Source organism: Excalfactoria chinensis, chromosome 8 (assembly GCF_039878825.1).
Source record: "Excalfactoria chinensis isolate bCotChi1 chromosome 8, bCotChi1.hap2, whole genome shotgun sequence".
NCBI classification, from domain to species: domain Eukaryota; kingdom Metazoa; phylum Chordata; class Aves; order Galliformes; family Phasianidae; genus Excalfactoria; species Excalfactoria chinensis.
In genome coordinates this window covers 12781189-12805915 of record NC_092832.1, presented here as the reverse complement: position 1 = coordinate 12805915, position 24727 = coordinate 12781189, and the positions used below count along the sequence as shown (strand labels likewise).

Genomic DNA, 24727 nt, shown 5'->3' with positions numbered 1-24727 from the left:
CAGGACCTGTCTCATTCTCTTGTCACAGGAGAACCAGGCTGGCAGCACCTACCAAAGTACCTGCATGTTGAACCCCTTCCCATTTCCCTTGTTTGCCAGGCTCCCACTCACATGGGCTTCTACCTTGCCTTTGTTTACCATCCAGCTGCAGGACTTGCTTTAATTTATTAAATAATAATAATAATAATAATAATAAAAGCCATTTGCAGCCAAATGTGTAAATGGGAAAACCCCAAGGGCCTAAGTGTAAGGACAGAGCCACTGGAAAACAGTGCCCTCTGACAAGATGTTCCCTCCTGGGAGGCAACCTGTACCTGCCTTTTATCCAAGGTAGGGTTTTCCCTATCATCACCTGTAACTAATGATGTGAGACAGGCTGTCTGTTTGGAGTCAGGCTTTCCTGACAGTGTGATGGGGTAGGACATGTCAGATCCCAGGGATCTTTTGTGTCAAGGTACATCAGGTGACGTGTAAGGGAAGGGATAACACTTCTCCCTCAGCCCCCTGCTCGCATTTGCACCAACACTGCTCATCGTGTTCCATATTTTTCCCTTTACAAAACAAGCAGAAGCTTCTTTCATGTACAATCTACTTTAATGTTACAGGTCTGGGCTGTCTTCCCTCCTGCCTCCAGTCTGGTACCTGCTGGTGGGCTGCCCATAGACCAGCCATCTTGCTCCTCTCTGAGCAGGATTAATCAGTGCTTATGACAACCATTTCTGGGAGAACTCTTAGAGCATAGGTGAGTCCTTGTTGTCTTTCATGCTTTCTGGGAGCTCTGTGTTGTCTGTGATGCTGCTGCTCACTCCTGGAGGGCTGCGGGTAGCTGGAGAGACCAGATTCGTGGGATCCAAAGGTAAGGGCAAGATGAAGGCAGCAGGTTTCTCTGCAGCAAGGGAGTGCAGTGCGTGAAGGTAACGGAGCTGAGCAGCAGCAGGGGCACTGGACAGAATCTCAGCTGCCATCCGCAGGGACTCAGAAGCAGCCTTCTCCCCCTCAGCAGCAATCACCTACCAAGGAGGAGAGCGATATTTTTGTGAGGCAGGGAGTAAGGGCTATGGGTTACTTATTACAGAGGGAGGTTGCCACCATGAACTTTCCAGGGCCCCTGTGATTGTAACATCCCTGCTGTCCCGATCATAGCATGCACTAGACCTCATGTCTAATTTGCTTTAACTAAAGCTACATGAACTTTGCTACTAACTCCATCAGAGCTTACAACTGGGCATGTGCATGCTTCAGAAACATGTGAGAGGGCAGCCCACAAGCTAAGCTTGTGAGAATACTGGACAAAAATCCTACCTAGGCTCAGTGTAAGGTATGGAAGACAGCACTAAGTAAGGAAGGTGTGGGGTATGTGACAGTGGTGGCAGCCCAGCTCTGCCCTCCTGGCTGGGTCTCTAAGCAAGAGTGAAACCCGGAGAAGGGGAGAAGGGAATGGTTCTCACAGACATTATGGGTCAGGGATGACACCAGACCTCTTATGTGTCTTTCTGACCTGTGTATAGGTACCAGACCTGGGATTCCACTGGGCTGGCCTATGCTTTTACTGCAGCTCACCTTGCTTGACACAGCTCTTGAACAGGATATGAAGATCTGATCTTCCCAGAGCTGTACCCTACCTAGTGTAGAACGTTCCAAGGACCTCAAACCAGGGTGGGAAAAGGAAAGAAGGATGCTTTGGAAGAAGATGGAAGGTATTCGGTGTTGGCATACCCGCACTTTGGCCTGTCTCTGGGCTTCCGCTTCCACAGCCAAGGACTGCTGGACTTCAGCAGGCAGCTGCACGTTGTTGCTGTGGTAGTGAAGGATGAGGATTAGCGGGGCTCTATGCTCATCTGACAGCCCTTTACTGCCCTCTCGGGCTTACAATGGGCTCACAGAATGGCCTCTACAAAGATGTTCAGGAACATCCCTTGCTCTCTGCATATCCCTCTGTGAATGACTCCCTTCAGCATTCTACTTCAGTTTCCATCTTTCTTCTCCAGACTGGTTTTGTACAGATCCAAGATGGGATCATTAGAAGATAATTATCATGATAACTAGATCATTAGTGATGTACATGATCACTGGGCAACAGAGAGGCCTTTTCTATTTGTGCCTCTGAGGCTTGAAGTTCAGGCTCATGAAGTCTGTGAGATACCAGAGGATCCACTGGGAGACTGCTCTCAAGACAGATTCTGCATTTGGCTGTCAGTACAGGAGCAAGTACCATCTTTGCACATGAAAGTTTTATGTGGGATAGAGGTTTGAAAGGGGTGGTGAAAACAAGGAGGTAAGGGCTGCAGAATAGCTGCAGGGAGAGAGCCAGGGGCAAAGAAGAAACACGAGCAAGGCAGAATGGGTACTTGCAAAAGTGCAAGGAAATCTCCACTACCAGCACTTCCTACCTACATTTCTGTTCTCTCCACTTTGATCCCCCAGCAGCCTGTAACCGCATCCAAAGCCACCTGTCAAGAGGAAGATAATTTAGAGCACAAAGAGGGACTTAGTCCAGGAACATTAATTCAAGGCAGTAAGGCAGATTTATTATATACTGTGTGTGGACTCTCAGAAGTAAAAATTATACCCCTCACTTCTGATTTGTATTTGCCCTGAGGGTTTAGTACGATTTAGCTAGTTGTCCATGCTAGTTTGACTGTAGAACCAATCCAATTCCATAGGAAACATTCAGTTCCTGACTGGTATATTCATGTTTATGTATTGTGGCCACAGAGAACTGCTTCTGAAGATCCCGTGTATTCAGGGTTTATGGCATCTCTCTCACATTGCAGAAAACTATTCTCATGAGAAAATCCTCTCTGGAATAAGCACAGAACCTGAGATACTGCAAAGCACTGATGAAAATGATTTAAGGGGTTCCTTCATGCTTCTCACATCACAATGTTTGCTATTACCCACTGATGCTTGTGAGACCCACACTGTAAATCCTTCCCCTAAAATGATAATTAAAAAGAGAAAAATCTCCCATTTTTCTATGAAGGAGACACGCTATTACACTCTTTTGCAAAATAATGTCTGTGATGCAGGACTGATTATCTTCCAAGCTTGTTAGCAGAGCCTTAATTCCCTGCTTGCTCCACCCTCTGCCCAGCTGCAGAAGCACCTTTATCTCCTGGCTGATGCTCTTTCTCTCCAACAGAAGTTCAGAGAAGGCTCGATGTGCCAGGAGGCGCTTTGTGGTGGTCTGCACCAGCAGCTGGATGGCACTGGAGATGCTGGTGAGAGTGGTGAGGAGAAGAGAGGCATTCTCCAAACGGTAATAGCAGACAGCATCTATCTCCAGTGTAACCATGTCTTTAGTCACCACCTAAGCAGAAGACATGAAGGGAGATTAATATGGTTCTGACAACTTTAAGGTAGCACAGAAAAGTACAAAACTATGGGAAGGAAGAAGACTAACTAGGTGGCTGTGTCTTTGTAGTTGCCAACCCTGCTGCTCTAACCTTAGGCAAACTGTATAACCTCTGGATCTCAGTTCCCTGGTATAGCATCATTGTGTCCGTCTCCTCAGTTTGGTTGCTGGGCTAGAGACTGCGAGCAGTTCAACATCCTAATGTGTCTCCCTGCCCACTGCTGCTTGGTCCATTCCTGTTGTCTGCTATGTGCTCGGTTTCTGCGTACCATCCCCAGAGGGATTTGCTTTACACCATGGGAGGGAACCTGATGATGGTACTAGATAAAGGCAGTGGCACAGACAGCAGGTCTCAGAAGGAATACAGGGACTATTGAGAGGTTTGACCAGTGGGACTGTGGCTAGGAAGGGTGCTAGTTTCAGAGTTAGCAATGAGGTCTCAGCCCTTTCCCTGACTTGTACAAGAGCAGAGTAGCCACTCTTAGAGACACCACTGTAAAATCTTAGCCTGCATTCCTGTCCCCCTGTGTGTGCCCCTCAGTGTGATGCATAAAAATTGCTCCAAAATCCATGGCTCGGCCACCTCCTCTTTGTTACCACCAAAGCTTGTCAAACTGAATGGGATCAAAAGCAATGGTTTTAAAATGTCAGGGAGGTAAAGGACATTTCTCATACATTCACAGGAATCCAGCAGCTAAGGCTTTGCTGAAGTGGCTTGATGTAAGATCTTCAGTGAGATATCCTAAGAACTGGCAACGTTTAATGCTTTCTTGTGGCCAGTGGAGTGACATGAAACCAGAATCAGAGCTGTCATCAAGCACAGCATGATCAGATAAAGAGACCCAAGAATTAACATAAAGAAGGGACGGTAGTCATACCTGGTGGAAGGGGATCTCTAGGGTTTTGAGGCGGAGGTCCACTTTGTGATATGTGTCCAGGCAGGGAAGGTAAAAGAAAAGACCTGTGGAAGGAAAAGAAAGTCTTTGGGTGATCATCAAAACCACAGAAATTTCTTCTTCAGTTCTAGGGAGCAGTAGAGGGGATGGTGTACAGAACTATGAAGGAACAGCAATATATAGGCTCAAATTGTGAGTCTGCTTCTTTATTGGGAAAAGCCATTGGAAGCTGATGGACCTAAGAAGACACTGTGTCTCCTGGTTAACTGTACCTGTCTGGAGGGTACCAGAACAAGAGCTTTGGTAGAGCATGATGAAGAGGGACAAAATGGCTGGGGGGAGCTCAGTAAGTATCTTACCAGGCCCTCTGGCCCTGCCAGGAAGGAGATGCCCAAGCCGGAAAACAATGGCTCTCTCATACTCTCGCACTACCTGCAGAGGGAAACAAAAGCTAGGCTGGAGTGGAAGGCATAGGACTGGGAAAAAAGGCCTCAATGGGTTGTGCATAGGAAAATCTCTGTTCTGGTAAAGCCCTTTGATTTCAGCAGATTGGAGGTAGTGGAGTCAACTGTAAATAAGCCTCTTTACCCCAGAAGAAAACCTGACCTAAAACTGATGGCTGGCTTGCACATAAGCAACCTGTGATTAGGTGAGAGCAGCCCATGCTAGAGTTTCTCAGTGTTTCCCAGGATGAGGCCAGCATTCCTGCTTTATTATGGCTTGGCTGAAATTGAACAACTTGAGCTTAATCTATTTCCTGAGAAGCACTAATCAAAATATGTCTACTTGTAACCATGCTATAAATCAGAGAAAACTGGAGGAAGAGGAAAAATCTGCTATTAATTGAAAGATCAATCTCCCTCTAAATTTATAACACAAAATCTATTTCACCCTGTTGCTGCAACACAACTATCTCTGGATTGGGAGAGCTGAAGATTATGTTTAAAAGTGAACAGACCTGCAATCTGTTTATTAACAAGAAGCTAAGCCAAAGCTGTATGCTTATGACCAACACATGCTGGTCACATCAGTCACCAAATACCAAATCTAAAGAGGTGTCATGCCTGTTCTTACCTTCATGCAGAACCAGACAGATATGGGGAACGTCATTATGATGAACAAGAAAGACAGTATAGTCAGAAGCCACTCACAGATGTTGAGACCAGGAGACTTCATACCTAGGGGGAAATCCAACATGACTGTGTTAGGAAAGTTCCCAAAATATGGCCTGATGATCAGCTTCTGTTGGTTCTGTGCCTAGACTTGGTGTTTGCCTACTCAGTGTTCTCTTTAGAGACTGTGTTTAGAGAACAGTCCCTGCCCTAAGTGGCCAAGAGTTGCCAGGAGAGGCTCACAGATTTTAATTCTGATTTTTTGGCTTCTCCACAGCAGACCTATATGACAGCCAAGCAGCACTGAAAGGCTCAGAATGGGCAACTTGCTGGCTGACCTGGGGTCACAGAAGTTTATCTGAAAATTTAAGCTAATGGCAAACAGAAAGACTGCTAATAAAGCATCACTTTCAACACATACAGCCTGAAATGCCCCTCTCCACTGGGGAATGTAAAAGATCTCGGGGTGTTTTGGAACAGGATTTTAGCCATATTTCAGAGAGTAGAGCTGCTCTCAGAGGCTATCCAGAAGAGAGTTATAATTGTATGCCTCAAGCATTCTCCTTACAGCACAGTTCTTAGGGCTATGAACTGTTGTTAAAGCTAACTCTGTCTGCCTAAAGGAGGGCAAGCAAGAAAATAATGAGAAAAGAGCAGGGGAAAAAATGGGGAGTAGTGAATTGAAGGATAAATGATGCTGGGAATGTATCTGCTTGTTGCAAAGTTCATCGCTTTGCTAGACAGCACTGATCTGCCTGTACTGACTGTAGAAGCTGGCTGGAGCTTCCCATAATCCGTCTTGAGGACAATTACACATCTGTGCAAGGTCTGATAACACTCACCATGCAGAAAGCAAAGTCACACTGTCACCCACACGGTGTCAAATAGCCCATAGCTTTTCTACCCCTTCCCTTCTATAAATCATACCTTCTTCTTGATGCTCGCTGTCCAGCAACATCATTGCCTCCATTTCTTCATCAGATATCACATCATCCACATCCACCACCGTGGATGTGTGCACCCTACCATCAGTCCCTACAGTGCTCTTAATCTCCTTTATTTTCTCCTGCCTTATATCTCCTGTTTCTTTGCTGGCTTCTTTGCTTCTCTCCCTCTTCTCCTGTTTCCTCTGTGTAGCTGGAGACTGTCTCTTTCTCCTTTGGGACTCCCTGGAAGAGCTTCGAGATCTCTTATCCATCCTCATCTGATTCTCTGCACCGAGGAGCACACAGCTTCCTGTGGGAGTGGGATGAACCCCTGCTTGAATTTATTGCTGCAGGCAGAAAATCCAGGCAGGGGAGGAGAAAAGAGGAGGTGTCAGATCCAGGAGGCTTGTTCAAGTTTACCGTAAGCTTGACAGATGTAATGGACAGTGAAGTGAGCAAGCTGTTTCCCTCCTGCTCTGCTCTCATCTCACACAGCTGTTGAAATGACACAGAATGTTAGACCTGAACACGGTGAACTCCAGGAAGACATTCTGTTTGTACCTTCCTGCCTTTGGAAATCAAATGCAATCAAAAGCGTTCTGATGATTTTTAATAGATGGTTTCTGCAAAGCTGTTGAAAAACAATCTGCAAGTTGACTTGACTCTCAAAACCCCAAATGGCCTGAGTGTCCAGCACAACGAACTCCCAGTTCGATGTGATGAGCATGGAGGTCATTGCAAGCACAGAGCTATTGAATTTGCCTGCAAATTGCCAGTAGAGCTTGTGTGCAAAATGCCTTCTTAATTTTGCATAGCAAATAGCTTTTTTACTACAGAAAGAGCTGCCATACGGCACAGACCGTGGTGCCGTCTGTGCAAACCTTTGCAAGGAGTGCCAGAGATCGCACTGTGTCACAGGCTGAAAGAAATCAGTGCCTGGCTGGAAATCACGCTAACGAGCCTCAATCGCACGAGCTGCTCGCGCAGCGCTGAGCTCAGGGTTTCCTGCTCGGCAGATACGCCATGCGGGGGAGCTGCTGGAGGGAGCCGGGAAGGCAGCTGGGGAGGCGCTGGTTTTGTTTTCTTAAAGATTCCTGTTTTATTGCAGGCTATTGGGCTGCACAGAGTCAGGATGTCAGAAGCAGGGGGGCAGGTGCGGCAGCTTGCTGCTTGCTCTGCTCTGCTGGCTGCAGTGATGAAAGCAGGCGGGTAACGGCAGGAAAACAGCTACAACGAAGCGCTGCCAAGAGCAACTCCCGCCTCGGCCCGGGAGGCGGCTCCGCCCTCGCGCCCGGAAGGGCGGGAAGGGAGCGCGCAGGCGCAGTGTGGGCCTCGTGGCGTCGTACTGAGGAGTGTTGATGTCGGGGCTGAGGTAACGGGGCCCGGGTTTGGGAGCGGTGTGGGGTTTGAGCTGCTGCTCTTCTGGCTTTCGGTCGTGATGTGTTCAGAAGCCTTCGCAGCTATGGCCTGAGGTGTTTACTGCTTGCTTGTCGTCTCTCCTAGAGCGCAGACATGTCGCAGCAGGTGCAGCTCATGGAGCTACTGAAGAAGGAGGTGAGGTCGCAGCTGCTGGCTGCCAAGGAGGGCCTCACCCCTGCGCAGCTGGAGCAGGAGTACCTGGCCATGGTGGGCAGGCCGCTGCCGCTGCGTGACCTGGGCTTCTGCTCCACCATGGAGCTGGTGGCCAGCATGCCGGGAGTGGTCCAGATCTGCCCCAAAAGCAGAGGCGGGTTTCTCCTCAAAGGTGAGGCCTTTCTCCTTGTAGGTAGAGAAGGATTGCTTGGAACCATGCGTTGGGGGTGAAGTGGTGTCCCAAAGTGAGGGGCTTGTGGCAGGAGCACTGTTTCTCCGCTGTTGCTGGTATTTTGGGCACTTCCTTTCTGTTCTAGCTGTTTCCTGCTGTTTGGTTAAGTGGCAGAGTACAGAAAGGCAGCAGGTGAAGAAGGTGAGTGAAGATCAGTAACCAGTTCTACTTTGGAGCTACTGGGGTGTGTGTGGACCAGATGACCTCCAGAGAGGGTCCTCTACACCAGTTTTTAGTGTGATTCTGACCTGTTGTTTTTGCTTGTGTGTTAAGATTGGGGGTGAACCTGGACAACAGGTGCCCAAACGCAGCCCTTTTTTGAGTGTTGTTGGCAGCTCCTTTTTGTTTTGTGAACCTTTGGAGCTTGCTGGATTTTAGTATTTGGTTGTGTTTGGTTTTTTTCATAGCCACTTTCAAACAAGACTCAGTTAATCAACATCCTGATGCTCTTAAACTGTGTTGAGATTGCACTGTAATTCAGGCTGAGAGAAGCAGTGTGCATTTGACCAGCCTTCCTTCTTTCTGGGTTTAAAGGGATGAGGGTGCAGATTAGCTGTTAAATATGATTCCATCCATTTTGTAGAGGGAAAGGAAAAGTGCTTGCTGTACTAAAATCCAGACATGGCTTAGTGGGATTGCTTCTAGAAGAGACACCTGTCTATAAACAGAAATGGAAGAAGTGGAAAGAACTATTTTGCCTATGTTGAGTGTTTAATGGTTTACTGTTCCAGTCTTCTAATAGCTAATAAATAGCTAATTTATTTTTATTTTTATTTTTTTTTCCTATTGTAGCTGTTACTGATGAGACAACCAAAGATATTTCCAAACTGATTTCCAGACAGAGAACAAGTGGTAAAGCACGGAGTGTTGCTAGGAAGCAAAGAGCTGCTTTTCTCTCTCGAAATCGACAGGGTTTGCCTCCAAAGGGCAAGACTCGTGTCCTGCCAGCAGCAGTGAAGAGGGAGTTGCAAGATCTCTTGAGTTCCTCACCAATTCTGCTCTTGGATTTCAATGATGCATACTACGCACGCTTTAAGCGAACGTTCCAGTACACACAGTATGGATTTCTGTCTATATTTGAAGTCTTTGAAAGCATGTCTGATATAATTACAGTTAAGGAGACAAGAGGAGGTTCCTTGATAACCCTGAAAAAGAGCTCATCGAGTGAGATAGAGCAGGAAAAGATGCCACAAGGTAAGGCTGTGTGCTAGTTAGCTGGAAGCATGTAGGACTTCTAAGCATTGTGGACAAGCAGCCATGTTTCTAGTAGGTGTTGCTGTGTTTTCAGTTGCTGTAATTGTCCCTGTTCCCCTCTGATTTAATAAGAAAGGTCTGTGTGGTACTGCATAAGTAGTTATAAGGAGTTGTCTCAGTAGCAGAGGGCTTAACTGGAAGTTTTCTACAAGTTGCCACTGGTTTTTGGTGGCAGGCAAAAGAAAGGGTCTACCTTCCAAATATGGGCTTTCTGAACCTGTGTGGAGGACTAGAAATGCTAATCATTGCAGGCAGCAGATAACAAAAGTAGAAGCATCTCTTGAATGCCCTGCTCCACAAGCCATTGGAGCCCTTCCAATGCACTTCTTGAGACTGAAGATTTAGTAATACTAGTCTGAAAGATTCGGCTATAATCATCCACAGAAGAGTCTGTGTGTGTGCTCAGTGTTCCCGTAGCAGCTATGGCAGAAAATTGTTCTGACTTGACTGAGTAGAATTCGTTTATGAAGGATGCCTCTCTAGCAAAAGTTTGTGAATGTGGTGACTGAATGCTACAAGAGATTGGGAAAATGCCACCAGTGTTTTCATTTTTCAAGTGTTTTGTCTTTCTGTTTAATACGTAACTGCATCGGCCCAAGAGAGAATAACAGCCAAGTTACTGTCTTTGCAGTACTCATGGCTGAGATGCCTCCTTTGGAACCCAGCTGTGAGACAGAAATCTTCCATCAGGCAGCAGAAGAGGAGTCGGAACCTGTGAATTCACAAGCAATAGGTCCGAGTGATGGCCTGAAACAAGTGAGTAGCTGGATGAGTGCTCTGTAGGTTCTTTGTGGCTTAACTGCAGTTTGGAGGCTCTTATTTCACTTCTGTTACTGCTGAGGTTGTATTGTTGATGCACTGCTGCTTACAAAATTTTAGTACCTATTTTAGATAAGTCTGAAAGTGGCGAGACTCCAGGTTGGTATAGAGCTTCATATGCTAACCTAGGTCTTTCTCTTCTCTCTGGTCTTCTGATCTGTGTTAAAGACCACCTAAGGTCAATTAAGCATCATCTCATTCCCTGATAGCTGTGGTGATAATCTTTAGTAAGTGTATTTGTTATTACACCTTAGTAGTCTGAAGATCCGTGGAATTTCCTTGGCTGTGGTAGGTAGAGTTAAGTGTCTTGTTCAGTCTGGTTAGCCAGGAGGACAAAGCTGGATGATGATTCTTTTGGACGCTTTGATTCCCAGTTCCAGTTCGGTGACTAAATGATATGGTCAAGTGGGGCACAAAAAGAATTGTTGTCTTTTTTTCCTTTTACTAAAGAGAACCAGTAAGAGTTTGTTCACTCTCTGGCAGTCAGCCGTGAGCTTGTAAAGAAGTTTTAGATCAGCGTGATGAAGTAGACAGAAATTATTCTTAAATCGAGTGCAGTCTGCCTTTTGAGTCTGAAGGGTAAAAAAGAGGACTGTGATAGCCCTGACCTCAGGTGAGGTTTTTGTGCTTTCATATCACAATGGGAACGTGTTTAAAGACTTAAACTGCTTAGGTCACTGAAGGTGTTGTATTCCCCATGGGACATTAAGCTTGCTCTTCTGCTTTAAAAGAGACAGAAAGGGGAGGAAAGCTAGTTGGAATGTGGGATATGCAGTGAATGCTTGTTCATCAGGATGCTGCAAGGTAGAGGGGAAAGAAGTGAACTGATCTCTGTCCTGCTGTAAGGTATCCAAGTATCCTGTCGCCAGAAACTAATAATGGAAGGGAAACTAATAATATGAGGAACACAGGCTAAGTCAATCTACTCTGCTCTGAGAAGGGGAGAGGTGTATGGAATTGCTGCTCTCAGTGGCTTTTCTTGGCCTCAGTTGAAGGAAGGGGTCTTTCACACCACTGTGGCAGCTGCCCATCTATCTTAGGGAAAGGATTAGCCAGTCTTACAGGCTGTGATATATTACAGAGGTCACTTGTAGTGTTTTCTTGTTTTCTCTTGTTATCCTTGTATTCCTGCTCAGGCAGTAATTTCCTCAGCTGCTATTTAACTTAACATTTCACTCAAAAAGCTGTAACTCAAAAAAAACTCAAGGGCATTAGCTCTTGCTCTGTCTATAGAAGAAGAGACTTGTCTACTTATTGGGAAAAAAAAATGTTTAGAAGAGCCAGTGTTGCAAAAAATGTTGCTTGCAGTTGGATTAGCCAGATAAGCGATGGTATATGTGCTGGAAGACATTCCCCATGTGTTGCTTGATGTATAATGCAGTGTTAGCTTCTAACTTGTTCATTATGGGACAAAATGAAATCATTCTGACTTCTGATCTTTGGAAGGATGCTGTTTGCTGTCACAGAAGAAAGCTCTCGAGGCAGTGAGAGAGTAACTTATGTATGATTAAGGTTCCCTTCCACAAAAAAAAATTGTCAGCTGCGCTGGCCAGTCACAGACAGATCTCTTGAGTGAGGAAAGAACAGAATCTGTAGATCTTACTTGTTTTTATCCTTGGGAAATAGCTCTAGTGTGAAAATGTCACTTGAATCACTTTCAGATGGCTTTCCTGGTTCGTTACTCTTTCATGGTCACAGAGCATACAAAACAGTATCTTTTGGGTAAAAATCCAACAAACCTTAAAAAACATTGTTTTAGCAATAGCTGTTTTCTATTTTTGTCTAAATACAAGACATGACTCCAGCTCCTTTTCTCCTTGTGCAAAGTATTGTTGTTACAGTACTGTTATTTATTGATTTCCTTTGTTCTTCCCTCTAGGGGGAAGAGAGAATGAATGCCCCCAACACAGGGGAAGTTCTAACCCAGGTTTGCACATCTGCTGATTCAGTAATTCATAGGCTCAAAGCAAAGCCTTACTGGGGCAGTTATTCACATATGCTCAGTGAGTGAATAGATGCAAGTACCAGCTCCCTCTTATCTCTTTGTAGCACCAAGATTTGGAACAGTCCAGGCTGGACATAATGATGGTGACTCCAGACATCCCTCCAGATGCAGTTCAGGACAGAAGGCTTTGCAGTTTACCTCCACTGGAGACAAGGTGCTTGGTGGGAGTAACTGTGAATTTAATAGTCTCTCCCGGTGAGTTCTACATCCACGTCTGCAGCGCAGAAACTTCTGACAAACTGTGGGATCTCATGATTGAGATGAGGTGAGAACGCTCTGTGCTGATTGAGAGATACTATTGCCTGTAGTGTTTGTGCTGAGAGAACGGGGCACCCAGCTGGATAGTTACAGTTACAGCTGGTTTGGTAACTTGAAATGGAGATGCCTGTGCTGTCTGAAATGTGTTCATAATACTTATCCATTCCTTTTAATTAGCAAGCCAAAAGTATGATTAGTACCAATTCACAGTTGCTTGGCTGTGTCCTAGATAGTTCTGAACTCTAAAAGAATAGAAAGGTTCCAGAAGAGGAACTTTTGTCTTCCTTTGCTTCTCTTTTCTCTTTGATATTAATGGGCTCAGTTAAAAATTTTAGTTTCATCTCCAACTCTTGTCAAAAAGCAGCACGTAATATGCACTTGCCATTATGTACAAGGGCTGCTTCAAAAGTAATGCCTCCTGGATGATGGTGTCTGCTCACAATGTCAGAGGCAAATGTTCTGTAATTGTGGTGTTGTGGATTGTTGTGGTTACTGTGAAAATAAATAGGAGGTATTACTTTCGGAGCAACCTGTGTATATTGGAAAGCAAGTGAAGGCTCATCAGTGACTGTCAGTTACACCATGCATTTGAGGTTCTGCTCCACCACAGCAGATCTGTAATTGTTGTTAACTGTGTGTTGAGGAAGCACCTGATGTCCATGGGGCACATACGAATGAAGTTATAAATTCTGCAGGCAAATACTTAAAAGAATGTGTAGTCAATACTCTCAAATCTGATTTATAATAAATAGTGATGTACCCAGATCATGTTAAAAGTTAATGACTAGAATGAGTGCATTTAGCTTTGGAAATTCTCTTTGAATGTTCTCCCTGGGGTCCAATTAAATGTTGAAACTTAGGTTTGCATTTCTTATAGCCATTTCAGTTTTAAGCTCAACAGAGCAGTGGTGTAAATCATCCATTTAAACCTCTTCTGAAAATGTGTGTTGTTGGGATTTGAGAAATCGGGATTCTTTTGAAGTCCTATGTATTTTTGTGTTTGTCTTTTGCATCCTTCCAAGCACAATCTTTCCTTATGATGTTTTGCAGGTGCTGTTATTCAAATAAGCTCGTTTCTGATCGTTATATCATGCCTGAGTCTTCAATACAGCCTGGACAGCTTTGCTGTGTGATGTTCTTGCAGTGGTGGTACCGAGTTATCATCCACCGTATAATCAGTGACCAGGAAGTGGAGGTGTTCTACCCAGATTATGGGAACATGGGCATTGTCCAAAAGTCTTGGCTGAGATTCCTCAAGTAAGTGGATTACATGTGGTTGACAGAATCGTAGAATGGTGGAGGTTGGATCTCATCCCTCATTTCAAGTTCCATGAGTGGATATAAACATTCTCTTCAGTAGTCATCAGTTGAAATGGGCTGCATTTTTGGTGACAGAAGTACTTGTTTGCCTCTGCAATTTCATATCTTTTCTGTGGTTTGTTCTTTGGTTCAAAAGCCATTGTTCTCTGTCCTTAACTTTGTAGTCATAAGGGGTTGTGATAAAAAGAGGCTTGAATGAGGGAAGGCATAACAGATGAGTTGTTAGTGCAGTTTCTGCTGTGCGCGTTCCCTGGATATGAAGTGTTTTCCAAAGTTACTGTTGGGTTTTAATTATAAATGGAAAATTCAGTACTTCACCCTTTATTCCTAAGTTGATTTTCTTAAAACTCAAAACAGGAGTGTACGTTCTGCTCTTCTGGCTGTTTGCTGTGTGTTTGCTCTAATGACCATGCCTTTGTTTTTTGTTGCAGATGGTGCTACTTGAAGCTCCCAGCTCAGGCCATCCCGTGTTCCTTGGCATGGGTGAAGCCCGTGGAGGTGTGTTCATATACAGTTTTTGTCTACTGATTTACATTCAGAGACTGTCAAGAAGAGAGAGGTTCTTTCACCAGATAAGGACAAACATTCAGGTCCCTCTGATGTTTACAGCAGAATTCTTGCTGTTGTATTCAGTGGAATACGACTGCTTCTATGCAAGTGATCACCCTTTCACTGTTTCTTCTTTATGCTTGTAGTACCCTTGCTTCTGCTGTTTCAGAAACAGATGGCTACTGTTAGAAAAAAAATGCTCACTCATTTTCTCCCACCAGTGGTTCTCCAGGGTCCTTCTAAAACATTGGTAGTTTCAGCCCTGTTTTAAAATGTTGAGACCAAGCTTTAAGTGAGTTAGATGCAATCAAAAAAGCCATAGAATTAGAGGTCAGCCTGTCTTGACAAATCTCATGGTCAGGAACTCTGAGAAATGCTGTCTTTCCAGTCGAAAGGTATGGGAGCACAGTTCGAATTTGTGTGTTAAAACATTCTTAAAAGCTTTCCTCTGCTTCTTGAGAGCAAAAGATCCACATATTTTGTTGATGTGAGGTGTTAGCAGCTTCGTAACAACTTCTGATGCTTAACATTCATAATCCTGTGGTTCCAGAAATTTTCCTCCTCTCCCTTTCCATAAAATGACTGCGCTTGAAAATAGATACTTATGGTGAAAAGGCATTCCCAGTGTAACTGGCTTTGCAGGCTTTGGGGCAATTTGATTTAGTTCAGTTCTGGGAATTTTCCCTGCATTTTTGTCCTTAGCTTGCCTTGCCCTAATTGTCCTCTTGATGAGTGCTCAGAAGGGAAAGTCTCAAGTGATGGATTCTGGTCTGTTTATAGTAACTTTATATTCTTGTTTCTTCTTGAGGATACGTGGACCAGTGAAGCAATTCTCCAATTCCAGGAGCTGTGTTACTCGAAGGTCCTTGTGGGCATTGTGGATGAATATGTGAATGGCATTTTGCATCTCTTTCTGTGCGACACATCCTCTGAGGAAGATGTCTACGTTCACTCTGTCTTGAAGGATAAGGGATATGCTGATATCTGCAAAGAGAACTTACATTCCCAGGTCAGGAGGGAGGAATGTGCTGCTGTAAGAAAGGGCACGGGTAGGACCTGTTGAGTGCCTGTAATGTGAAGATCTTTAGTGTTCTCATTGTTGAAGTTTGGTTATGCTGTGAACAAACTGAATTACAGAGATGGTCTTGATTAAAAGCATCTTATTTTGCCAGTGAAATGTTCAGTGTGGGACAGCATAAGCCTGGTGATTGCATGCTCCACCTAGGACCGATATTCAGGGTATAAACCATGGACCAGGGAGTGGTTATGAGTTAGGTCAGTTTGTATCATTATCTAGATGTCTCGGCTCTCTATTGGTAAGAACTGTGTGGGTCTGAAAGCCATGAGAAAAATGCTGCTGTGGTTATGTATCTCAGCAGGAAGTCAAGCTTTACTGCCTGGAGTATGCTTCTTTTTTTCTTTTTAGTACTGGGGGTATTTACAAATGAGCTTTCTTAATTGTACTGTGTGTTGCTCTTTGTTATTGTTTGTTTGTTACTAGGGGTTCAAGAAATTGAATCCTTTAGCCTTGTATGTTCAGTCCAGTGCAAAGCAGGAAAGTGCTGAACTGGCGGAGCCAGATCTTTGCTTGCAGCAGGATTCTCTAGGTGCAGATAATGAAGCATCAAGCTCCAGACTGGACGGGGAGGAACTGTGTAATCAGGTGGGCATTTGGCTGTGGTGTAGCCATCATTCAAAGGAATCGACTCCAGAGGTTGATTAACATATATATTGGTTTAATACCATGCACTTCTTCTGAGGGCTTGGAAGCAGGACTAAAAAAAAACCCAACACTGTTACCATAACATGTTCTGGGTTAAAATGAAGCGAGTCTAATGTGACACTTTTAACTGCTCAGCTAACATTTTCTTGTAACTGCTCTTAATGCTGGGGAACTCCCTTGATGTAGTCAAAACTTAGACTTGCCCTGATGGTCTTAACAACTTGCTTCTTCCCCACCACACACACACCTCGATTCCCACTTAAATATAAAATATGTGGATGCTGTTGTACCAGGTTTCTTAGCTTGGGACATTTCTATGTGGTGATGTTCTCAGAAGGCTGTGTGAACTGGGCAACATTCTTGAAGAGTATGATTTTAGCCAAGGAACTAGTTTTATGGTGGTGGAAGGAAGTTAGGGTGACAACTTATTTCTTGTTCACGCTATTTCCTTTTCTCTGTGTTCTTTCTGTCCTTAAGAGTTGCCAAAACTTCATGAAGAGCAGGGTGGGAAAATTTCTCTCTGTTAATCTGTCAGAGTGATACCATCTGATTGCTCAGCAGCTTGCGCTTCAGTAGATTTGCTCCAGTGCCTCTTGATTTCTTCATGCTGGTTATGTCCTTTCTTGCTTTGTCCATCTCCTTAGCAACAGAACCTGTGTACAGAGGAGAAACGGGATGATGTGCAGCCACTTCCAGATGAAGTGAATGACCCCAAAACAACAGACCAAGACCCTGAATTCACACAGGAAGATACAAATAAAACTTCCACTGACCTTATGGCAGTGGTTAAGGTAAGTTTTTTGTTGTTTTTTTTTCTCAACCACAGCTGTTGGGATGGAGTTGTTTTAAACTGTAGATAATTTTAATATCTTAAAAATAAAATTAAAGTTACTAACGATGAAACAATGACTGGCTATTGGTATGAGCCCAGAGGTGTACGTTTACCTCTTTGCTGTTGTTTCTGGTTCTGTTGATAATACAGTAGTGTTTCACTGGTACATCAAAGCATTGTGGAAGACTGTCAGTGTCAGCACTTCATGGATCAAACCTGTCCCTTCTTTACTCCTTGTGAGCTGATTTAAGCACAACCCTGCAAGTATGAAACCATTTGGGTATAGAAGCACAGGAATTTCCTAGCTGGATCATGGGCATGTTGTCTGTCCCTGGCTGCAATCTCTTTAGAAGCATTAGAGTAAGCAACAAGATTTTCTGTTAAGGAAGACCATGGGATGAAAAGCTAAATCCTGCCTATATAACTGTAGGGAAAAAGTGCTCTAGTGAGCTAGTTGTGACAAACAGAAGCTTTTCCTTTCTCTGTGTTGTCCTCATCTCTTGGCAACAGTAGACGTTGGTACCTGTAGTGTTGCCAGCATTCCACACCCTTTCCACTTTTCATTGTTCTTGCTTTCCTTTTAGTGGTGATGATCTTAATTGTGTGAATTGGGAGGAAGTGTAGATAGTGCCTTCCTTATTATTTCCTGCCCCTCACAGCACTGTAGGGCATGCTGTCTCTTTTATCTTTTCTTAACAGCTTCTTTATGAGTTATGTGCATTCCAGCTTCTTCCGATACTAATAGATGCTTCCACTGTCTGCCCTTCCTCCATGAATGTTCCTTCTGTGTCTTGAAGTGGCAGTGATACTTTGAGTCCCCCAGCAAAGACAGCATGGCTAGCAAAGGGGATGATTACTTTTTAATGTTGCTTTTCTTTCCTATTCTAATGCTCTAGTTTCTACTGTGTGTTGGGCAGAAGCTGCTAGTAGGCTGGTGGTATCATGCTGAATAGCTGGTTAATTAGGCTCTCGTGCTTGTTGTTCAGGTTATTGCCTTGTTATCCTACCAGCATTATACTTCTCTTGCTCAGCCCTGTGGCTGTCCTTGCTGCTTCAAGAGCTTCTCACAATCCCACTGTGAGCGGCCAACTTAAGCTTCCTAAATCACCTTGTGTAAAATTGTTTTGTTCTGGGCTGATCATCTGAATGCTCTCACACCAGTGGACAGTGCACCTCTGGGTGATGATCCTCCTCATCTGAAGGTGGGTGCCTTTCTTCTGCTGCTTCAGCAGAAGAAGCCTAGAGAGCAGGCACCTAATTTTTGAACAGCTACAGTTGGGCAGATAAATTGCACTGTTGCTTGCCTGTTTCTCTACTTTTTCATGCTTCATGCTGAATCAGTGAATAACAGCATTGGTTTCAGTCCCAGTTTTTGACTGAGATGTAGGTGGTCATCTCTGGAACTTCAGTTTAATTTGTATTTTTGACAAAAAGCGCAGAGGAACTTCCTCTGACTCAGTTCCCACTCCCTTGTGGAAACTCCCTCTGTCATCCCTGTCACTTGTTCTGTGTGGGGCTGCTGAGAGATGAGCCAGCTGTTAATTCTTTGCCTAAGACATGCTAATTTGTATCTTGTAATAATCTGCCACTCTATTCAGCTCACTGTGCAGGAAGAGCTGCCCTTTGGCTGGGGTTGCGAATAACCAGTACTTTTAAAAAAAATCCTGTTGCTGACATTTCAGTTCTTTATGAATTCTGAGGGAGATATGAAGGTCAGGACAACTAATGAACTGAGTATGCACTAATCACACCCTCTCCTGAGGGTTTATTGTTTGTTTGTTTTAATATAATTGCAGACACCTCATCCTCTTGGAGAGTCCTTAAGGCCTACTGTCTTCTTCAAGTCATTGGAAGACTACTTCTCCTTCCTCTATGTCAAGCAGCCGTCAGAAGTGAGCCAAAATGGCCCTAATAATATAGAAGGATTTTCCAACAAAGCCCAGACTTGTGAAGTTCTACATGCCTCTCTTCTGCTTATGGCAGCACCATTTATGCTGGACAACCGTAACAGTACGAATAGATTTATCAGTAAAGTTTAATGTAGAGGAAAGCTGAGCAATCTCTTACTGTGCCTTGAAACCTACAGTCAGTGTGAAAGTATCCTAGGACTAGTGCTGCTTCTTTGCTAGACCTGATGGACTTGGTATTTCTGTGGGGTGAGCTGTGGCAATAATAAATGGCTGGATGCAATGCTTTGTTTTAACCTCTGTGAGCAGAGTGGATAGAGGTGTTTTCCTCTCAGGGATATTTTTTTTTGTGGTTCCTAGACTTTCTACTCTTCATGCTGAAGCTTTTGTTTTTTCAATTCTATACGTTAGGCTATGTTCATTTCTTAATGTGCTTCTCTCCTTCTTCTAGCAGTAAGGGAGAAAAGCACTTTTTTAACCTTAAAAGGTCCATGAAGGGGGGTATGTTGTTTCTCTGTTTTCAAAGTAATGAAAGAATGGACAGCCCGTGTGTGCAGGTTGCCCAGTTTACAAGCTGAAGTTAGTTGCCCGGGTTAGTATGTTTGTTTCTTGAAATAGAACAGTTGGTGGTTTCTCTGGAGTTGAGGCCCCAGTCATCAAGATAGGAGCTATTCGCTTTGAGTCTACCTTCCCACCTCTGGGGGGAAATAGGGATGAGAGATGGGGGGAGACAGAGAGAACCTCTTGGATTTCACCTTTTTCAAGTTCATTCAGTAAGTCTGCAGTAGGAGGTAGTCACACAATCAGGTAATCAAGTCCAGGCAAGCAGATATTGCTGTCTAAGCTGAAACTCTTTAGAGATACCATGTGGATATTTCTGTCTCTCTCCTTATGCAGATGATGAGAAAATGAAGGACAAAGACCTTCCTGAGAATCTTGCGCTTGTCCAGCACAAAGGCAGTGCACTGTCTGAGCAAGAAGTGTCCTGGAAGCTCTATGTCCCTCCTACCACATTGTCTGCAGTGTTGGCAGCTGCTGCACGCTTAGCCACTTGTCGTGGCTACTTCCGCTGGCTCCCAGGTCCAAGAAAGAAGTTGTAAGAAGAGGTGAGAGAAGCAGATGGAGCTTCTGCTGAGGAGGGCTCCATGGAGCAGTGAAACTTTATTGTGCTGTTGTTCTTCTAATTAAAAAGCACTTAATCATTTGAAAAACTTGTGTGACATCTCAGATGTGCCTGGTGCATGTAGCACGTGTTACTTTAAGTTGAGGAAAATACTGTTTTTCTTGTACTGGTGTTGTACTGCTTTATTGCTCTCTAATGATTCAGAAGAACATCTTCAATGTCACGCTGTGTTCTAACTTCAGGAGAGGAAAACTGGAAATGCATCCCTCCCTGGGTGTCTGTGTGGTTTTAACGTTGTATACAGGAGGTGGTTATTTTTTTTCTATTCTTTAACAGAGTTGGTGCTCTTGCACAATCTTTGCTGTTAGGAGTGCTGTATGCCAGGCAAGCCCTATCACTATCCACCCTTGTAAACAGCCATTCCCCTTCCTGTTTATATATGCTCCCTTCAAGTACATTATGGTTGGAAAGACCGCTATGATAGTGTAGTCCAACCATCAGCCTTATGTCTGCAGACTGCTCTGAGCTGTCAGTCAGTGCAGCATCTACCCTTTGCTGGAACACCTTCAGGGGCAGTGACCCCACCACCTCCCTGAGCAGCCTGTGCTGGTATCTCACTGTTCCTTTCTAGGAATCAACTGGGTGCCCGGTTGATTCAGACCTATGAGTTTTCCCTGAGAAGTACTGGTGAAGGAAAGATGACTATCTTCTTTGAATTTCATCATTGAGTTGTAACTTTTGAAGGTGGATAAGGGTAAAACTGCAGAGTGCAAGAAAGAAAGATGGTTGTTAGGGAACAGCTGGGCAGAAAGCCAATGAAAGGAGGTGAAAGCAGAGAAGCTGAGAGCTGTGGGGGTTATGTGTTGTGCAGCAGCCGTGTAGCCCTGCAGGAAGTGTCAGAAGTTGTCTGACTTCTTGTGGCCCTGTGTTAAGGCCCTGGGGTTGTAGCAAAAATGTTTGTTTTCTAGCACGGAGATGGGTGAAATGTTTGCACTTGCTCAGAGTTGTATGGGCAATGCAGCTGGCTGGGTTTGAGTGCTTTTTGTCTTAGCTGTTCTGCTCATTGCAACTTAATGAAAGTTCTCAACTGGGAGAAATCCTACTTCTCCCTGGTGTGATGGGGAGGTTTCTCTTTCCTGGGGTAGTTGAATATTCCCATTTCTGTGGGAAACCAGTTACTGTGATGCCTTTTTGGGATGAGAGCACAGCAAAATTGGGATGTGCATCTCTGTGACCTGAGTAGTGGGCAGTCCGAGAGGGAATGGAAAAAAAATAAAAGCATATTGTGTCCTTTTAAACACTAAAATGAGGTCATTTTATTTAGATATACTGGATCCTTGTTCCCCATACAGCAGGGGCTGTAGCATCTGCTTGGTTCTGTAGCTCAGATTTGAGTGAGCTGAACACTGCTGGAAGGTCTGTCTTCCTCATGTCCCCAGAGAGGAGGGCAACATCTGTTTTTTTTCTTCTCAGAGATCTACTTCTGTGGCAGCTCCTCTCCTGTGGAGGAGGAATGGCATCTCTGAGGGAAGGATAGGAATGCTGGACTTTGGGGCTGTGCTAAAAACCTAATTGCTTGGTAGCTTTCTGCCCTGCTGCAGGAAGTGCAGGCAGGTATCTTGGGGTGTCTGCTCTGGTTTGTCCAGAGTCACTGGGACTTGAATGGCTATGCGGGGACTGTCCCCCAGGGCAGCTCAGTCAAATCCCCTGCACTCAGAACTGAGGGTTGTCCTCAAGCCAGGCTACCCATGGGAGCTGCTCATAGACAGCATCCTGCTGCTTTTTGGTAGCTCATCTGCACTGCTCGTCAAGCCCCGTAGTTCTCCCATCTTTTTTGTATTTAGTTTATTTAGTGGTGGGTTTTGTGGCTCTGCTGCCTCATGCTGAGGATAAGATCTTGCTGTGAAGTGTTACAGAGAAGGGAGCCAGGTGGTAATTGGGTCAGGAGCCTCCTGTTCCAGACTGGGCCTTGGCTTTATCTAACTTGTGGGTGTATGGGTGCCTTTCTCCAGGCCTGAACTCTGCTCCGGCTCTACTCCCTCCTTTTGTTTGATTCCCTTTCCCTGCTGTTTTGTGGTCTGATACATCTCTTGTACTACCTCCAGCACTGCTTGGATCAGCCCGAGCACCTTCTTCACTGAAACACAGGTAAAAGTAGATGCAGCTTGGCCTGTCTGCCGTGTGTTTGCAGACTGCTCGTGCATTGGATTGCACAGTGCCTTGGCGCAGCTCTGCTGGCTGGCTCAGTGTCCCCAGCGCTGCTGGGTTGCTGCTAGGTGGCAGCCGAGGTACAGCTCTGCTCTCTTCAGCCTGAAACTGTTCCTCTAGGGGGATTCCGGAGGGAAGGAGCTGCCGGAATGACTCTGCTGGGTGGGAAACATCGCTGTGCCTCTCAGCAACCCCAATCGCTCAGGCACAGCTCAGGTGGAAGCTGGCCAGGGCAGCTGCATCTCACAGATCCATAAAGGTTGGAAAAGAGCTGTAAGATCCTCAAATCCAAGCCCACCCCATCCCTGCCGCTGACCATGTTCTTCAGTACCAGATCTCTGCTGTTATTGAATAGCCCCAGGGTGCGCTGACTCCAAGGGCAGTCTGTGCCAATGCACTGCTGCGCTTTCTGAGCGATGGGCCCCCGGGTGCAGCTCAAGGCCATCACCTCCTCCAGCTCACCTAGCAGTACATCCATCTTATTTCAAAGAACGTACTGCACTCGAGACTACTAAAAAAGCACAGCCTAATGGCTACTCTCCTACAATGTGGTAAGGGCTTAGTCTGAACAGTGTTTTGCTTTAGTCTTACAGCCATACAGAAAACAAGTTGAGGAAACAAAAGCATATGATAGAAAGATATTAAAGAGATGAATTTTGCTTATGGAGGACGCCTGAAATTTCTTAAACACTCAAAGACCTGATAAAAGGAAAGGTAAAATTTATTTTGACTCTAATTATTTGTTTTTTTCAAGGGGCAGAGCTTGCATTTATATTTTAAAAATTAATTAATTTAAAATACCGGGGGTATTGAACCTCTACCAAAACTGAAAGAAGAATTCCTGTACCAAAGAGGCATGACTTTCTCCTTTGTGTATAAACAAAAACAAACAAAAAACTGCTAAAGCAGTTATCATCTTTTTAAGTGGGAATTGGTGTTTATATTTTTGTTTCTTAGTTCTTATTATTACTGCTGTTTTTTACTTTCCGTTATGAAGTTTTGTGTGGTAATGATAGAATTGAAGTCAAGCTGATAACTGAAAACGTTTTCTACTACTGTGACCAAATGAGTGCTATTTTTTAAGTTTCATGTTCATATTTTATACCCTTATAGTGCAACGTAGGTTAAAACAAGTCAGTTCTATGACTTAGGCCTAGTGATTTTATGGTGGTTGCTGCCTCTCCCTTTCCATCTGAGTGAAGAAAAAGATACTAAACATCAAAAATAAGAACAAAGTTAAAATGGTATAAATAGTCTGTCATGTAAATTCTAATACTGGGACAGTTGTTCTCCTTTTGTCTTCTCTAATGTCTCTTAGAGGAAATAGAATGTTAAAAATGTATTATGATTGGAAGCATGTAAAAGGGAGTGGTGAGCAATAACCCCTCTGCATACCATGATAAAGATTAGTTTTCTGCCTGGACTTTGACAAATTTACATGGGAATTCTTCATTGTGAGCTAAATCAGTGATTAAAATACTTAATTATGTAATAATAAAAAACCTTTTTCCAGTCTAATTAATCACTGTTACTGATTAATAGCACTTAATGCAGTACTGAGGATTTTCTGAAGCTCACTTAGCTTTCAGATAAATACTGAAAGAGTAAAAAAAACCAGTCGCCAAAACTAGCTTCCTTTTAGTTTTCATTATGAAGCATAATGAATGTGTTTTCTTTCACAGCTATTACTTTTATTGATCTTGTAAGCAGTTTATGGGTGTCCAGTCAAGTTCAGCAAACTAGGAAGACATTAAGAATGGTAAATGCTGGGGGGTGTTGCAGAATTGCCTCATGTGATACCTTCTATTCTCAGCATAGGCTAAAATTAGAACTAGACTGACATTGCATTGGAGTCTGAGTGAGAGTTCCAAATGGTTTTGATAGTACAAGCAAAATTTGTAACTTACCTAGGCTCTTGCACAGAAAGCAATGAGTCATGGAAAATCTTTGAAAACCAAATATTTAAGGTAAGTTGTTCCAAACTCTCTCAGATGCTTGGAGGCAATTTTTGGGGGGATTACATGGTAGTAATCTGTATTTATTTTGCAGCCACGTTTGGGAATTCACTTCTGAATTGTCAGCAGCAGTGTGATTATTGTGTCTTATTGTTTGTCAGGAAAATATCCAGAGGATTTGACGATAATCCTGGTATTACATAATTAAATATCCTTGAAGGTTGAGTCATATACTTATACATATACTCTTGTACTTCGTAGTTCTAAAGCAGTGTTCATTGAACTGTATGCTGTCCACTTTTTTCTGAGTGTAAGCTTTCACTAAAAAGAAGTGCTGTTTTGATTGTATAGTCTGAATTTGGCTTTAGTAGTGCATGTATGAACAAATTGGTAGAGACTGGAACTTTTAATGTATGTTTTCTGTACAACATTCCTCAAAAGATTTGTAGTTTTCTACCTGAAAATGTCTGAACAACAGGTATGATTCATCAGGTAAATCACTTTTTCTCAGTAGAAGACTAATTCTGGAAATAAGGCAATTTAAATTGCAACTGCTGATTGGAGCAGAAAGCCTCATACAGTGTTTTAGTCACAGTATTGCATGTTGGGATGAGGAATGAAATGAGTATTTACTAGGAGTACCACTGAAAAAGAAGTTAGTCTTTCAAAGTACAGAAAGTA

General features: G+C 44.0%; 2 protein-coding genes across 4 annotated transcripts; one reads left to right on the top strand and one right to left on the bottom strand.

Moving 5' to 3' along the window:
- Positions 1–578: 578 nt before the first annotated feature.
- NPHS2 (NPHS2 stomatin family member, podocin) lies at positions 579–6585 on the bottom strand. The gene is made up of 8 exons (XM_072343449.1): positions 6291–6585; positions 5326–5429; positions 4611–4683; positions 4234–4316; positions 3107–3310; positions 2395–2450; positions 1717–1795; positions 579–1010 (listed from the first exon to the last, which is right to left on the bottom strand). Exons 1-8 carry the CDS (start codon positions 6565–6567, stop codon positions 732–734), a joined length of 1155 nt encoding a protein of 384 aa, XP_072199550.1. The 5' UTR covers positions 6568–6585; the 3' UTR covers positions 579–731.
- Positions 6586–7555: 970 nt separating this feature from the next.
- TDRD5 (tudor domain containing 5) lies at positions 7556–19963 on the top strand. Of its 3 annotated transcripts, none has more exons than XM_072343272.1 (13): positions 7556–7661; positions 7793–8033; positions 8886–9287; positions 9979–10103; positions 12046–12093; positions 12216–12436; positions 13480–13686; positions 14181–14247; positions 15107–15307; positions 15800–15961; positions 16672–16812; positions 18650–18863; positions 19658–19963. In XM_072343272.1, the coding sequence occupies exons 2-13, from the start codon at positions 7802–7804 to the stop codon at positions 19858–19860; spliced, it is 2223 nt and encodes a 740-aa protein (XP_072199373.1). In that variant the 5' UTR covers positions 7556–7661; positions 7793–7801; the 3' UTR covers positions 19861–19963. The 3 variants fall into 3 exon arrangements, with proteins under 3 accessions (XP_072199373.1, XP_072199372.1, XP_072199374.1); XM_072343271.1 differs by having other exon boundaries at positions 16666–16812; XM_072343273.1 differs by lacking the exon at positions 12046–12093 and having other exon boundaries at positions 16666–16812.
- Positions 19964–24727: the final 4764 nt, after the last annotated feature.

Excerpts from the sequence above, each read along its gene's own strand:
- TDRD5 (XM_072343271.1), top strand. The coding sequence starts at position 7,802 with ATGTCGCAGCAGGTGCAGCTCATGGAGCTACTGAAGAAGGAGGTGAGG. Across the intron at positions 13,687-14,180 it reads TCTTGGCTGAGATTCCTCAA|ATGGTGCTACTTGAAGCTCC; the intron begins GTAAGTGGATTA and ends TTTTTGTTGCAG. Across the intron at positions 14,248-15,106 it reads CATGGGTGAAGCCCGTGGAG|GATACGTGGACCAGTGAAGC; the intron begins GTGTGTTCATAT and ends TTTCTTCTTGAG.
- NPHS2 (XM_072343449.1), bottom strand. The coding sequence starts at position 6,567 with ATGAGGATGGATAAGAGATCTCGAAGCTCTTCCAGGGAGTCCCAAAGG. Across the intron at positions 5,430-6,290 it reads CAGCGAGCATCAAGAAGAAG|GTATGAAGTCTCCTGGTCTC; the intron begins GTATGATTTATA and ends ATTTCCCCCTAG. Across the intron at positions 3,311-4,233 it reads TAGAGATCCCCTTCCACCAG|GTGGTGACTAAAGACATGGT; the intron begins GTATGACTACCG and ends TCTTCTGCTTAG.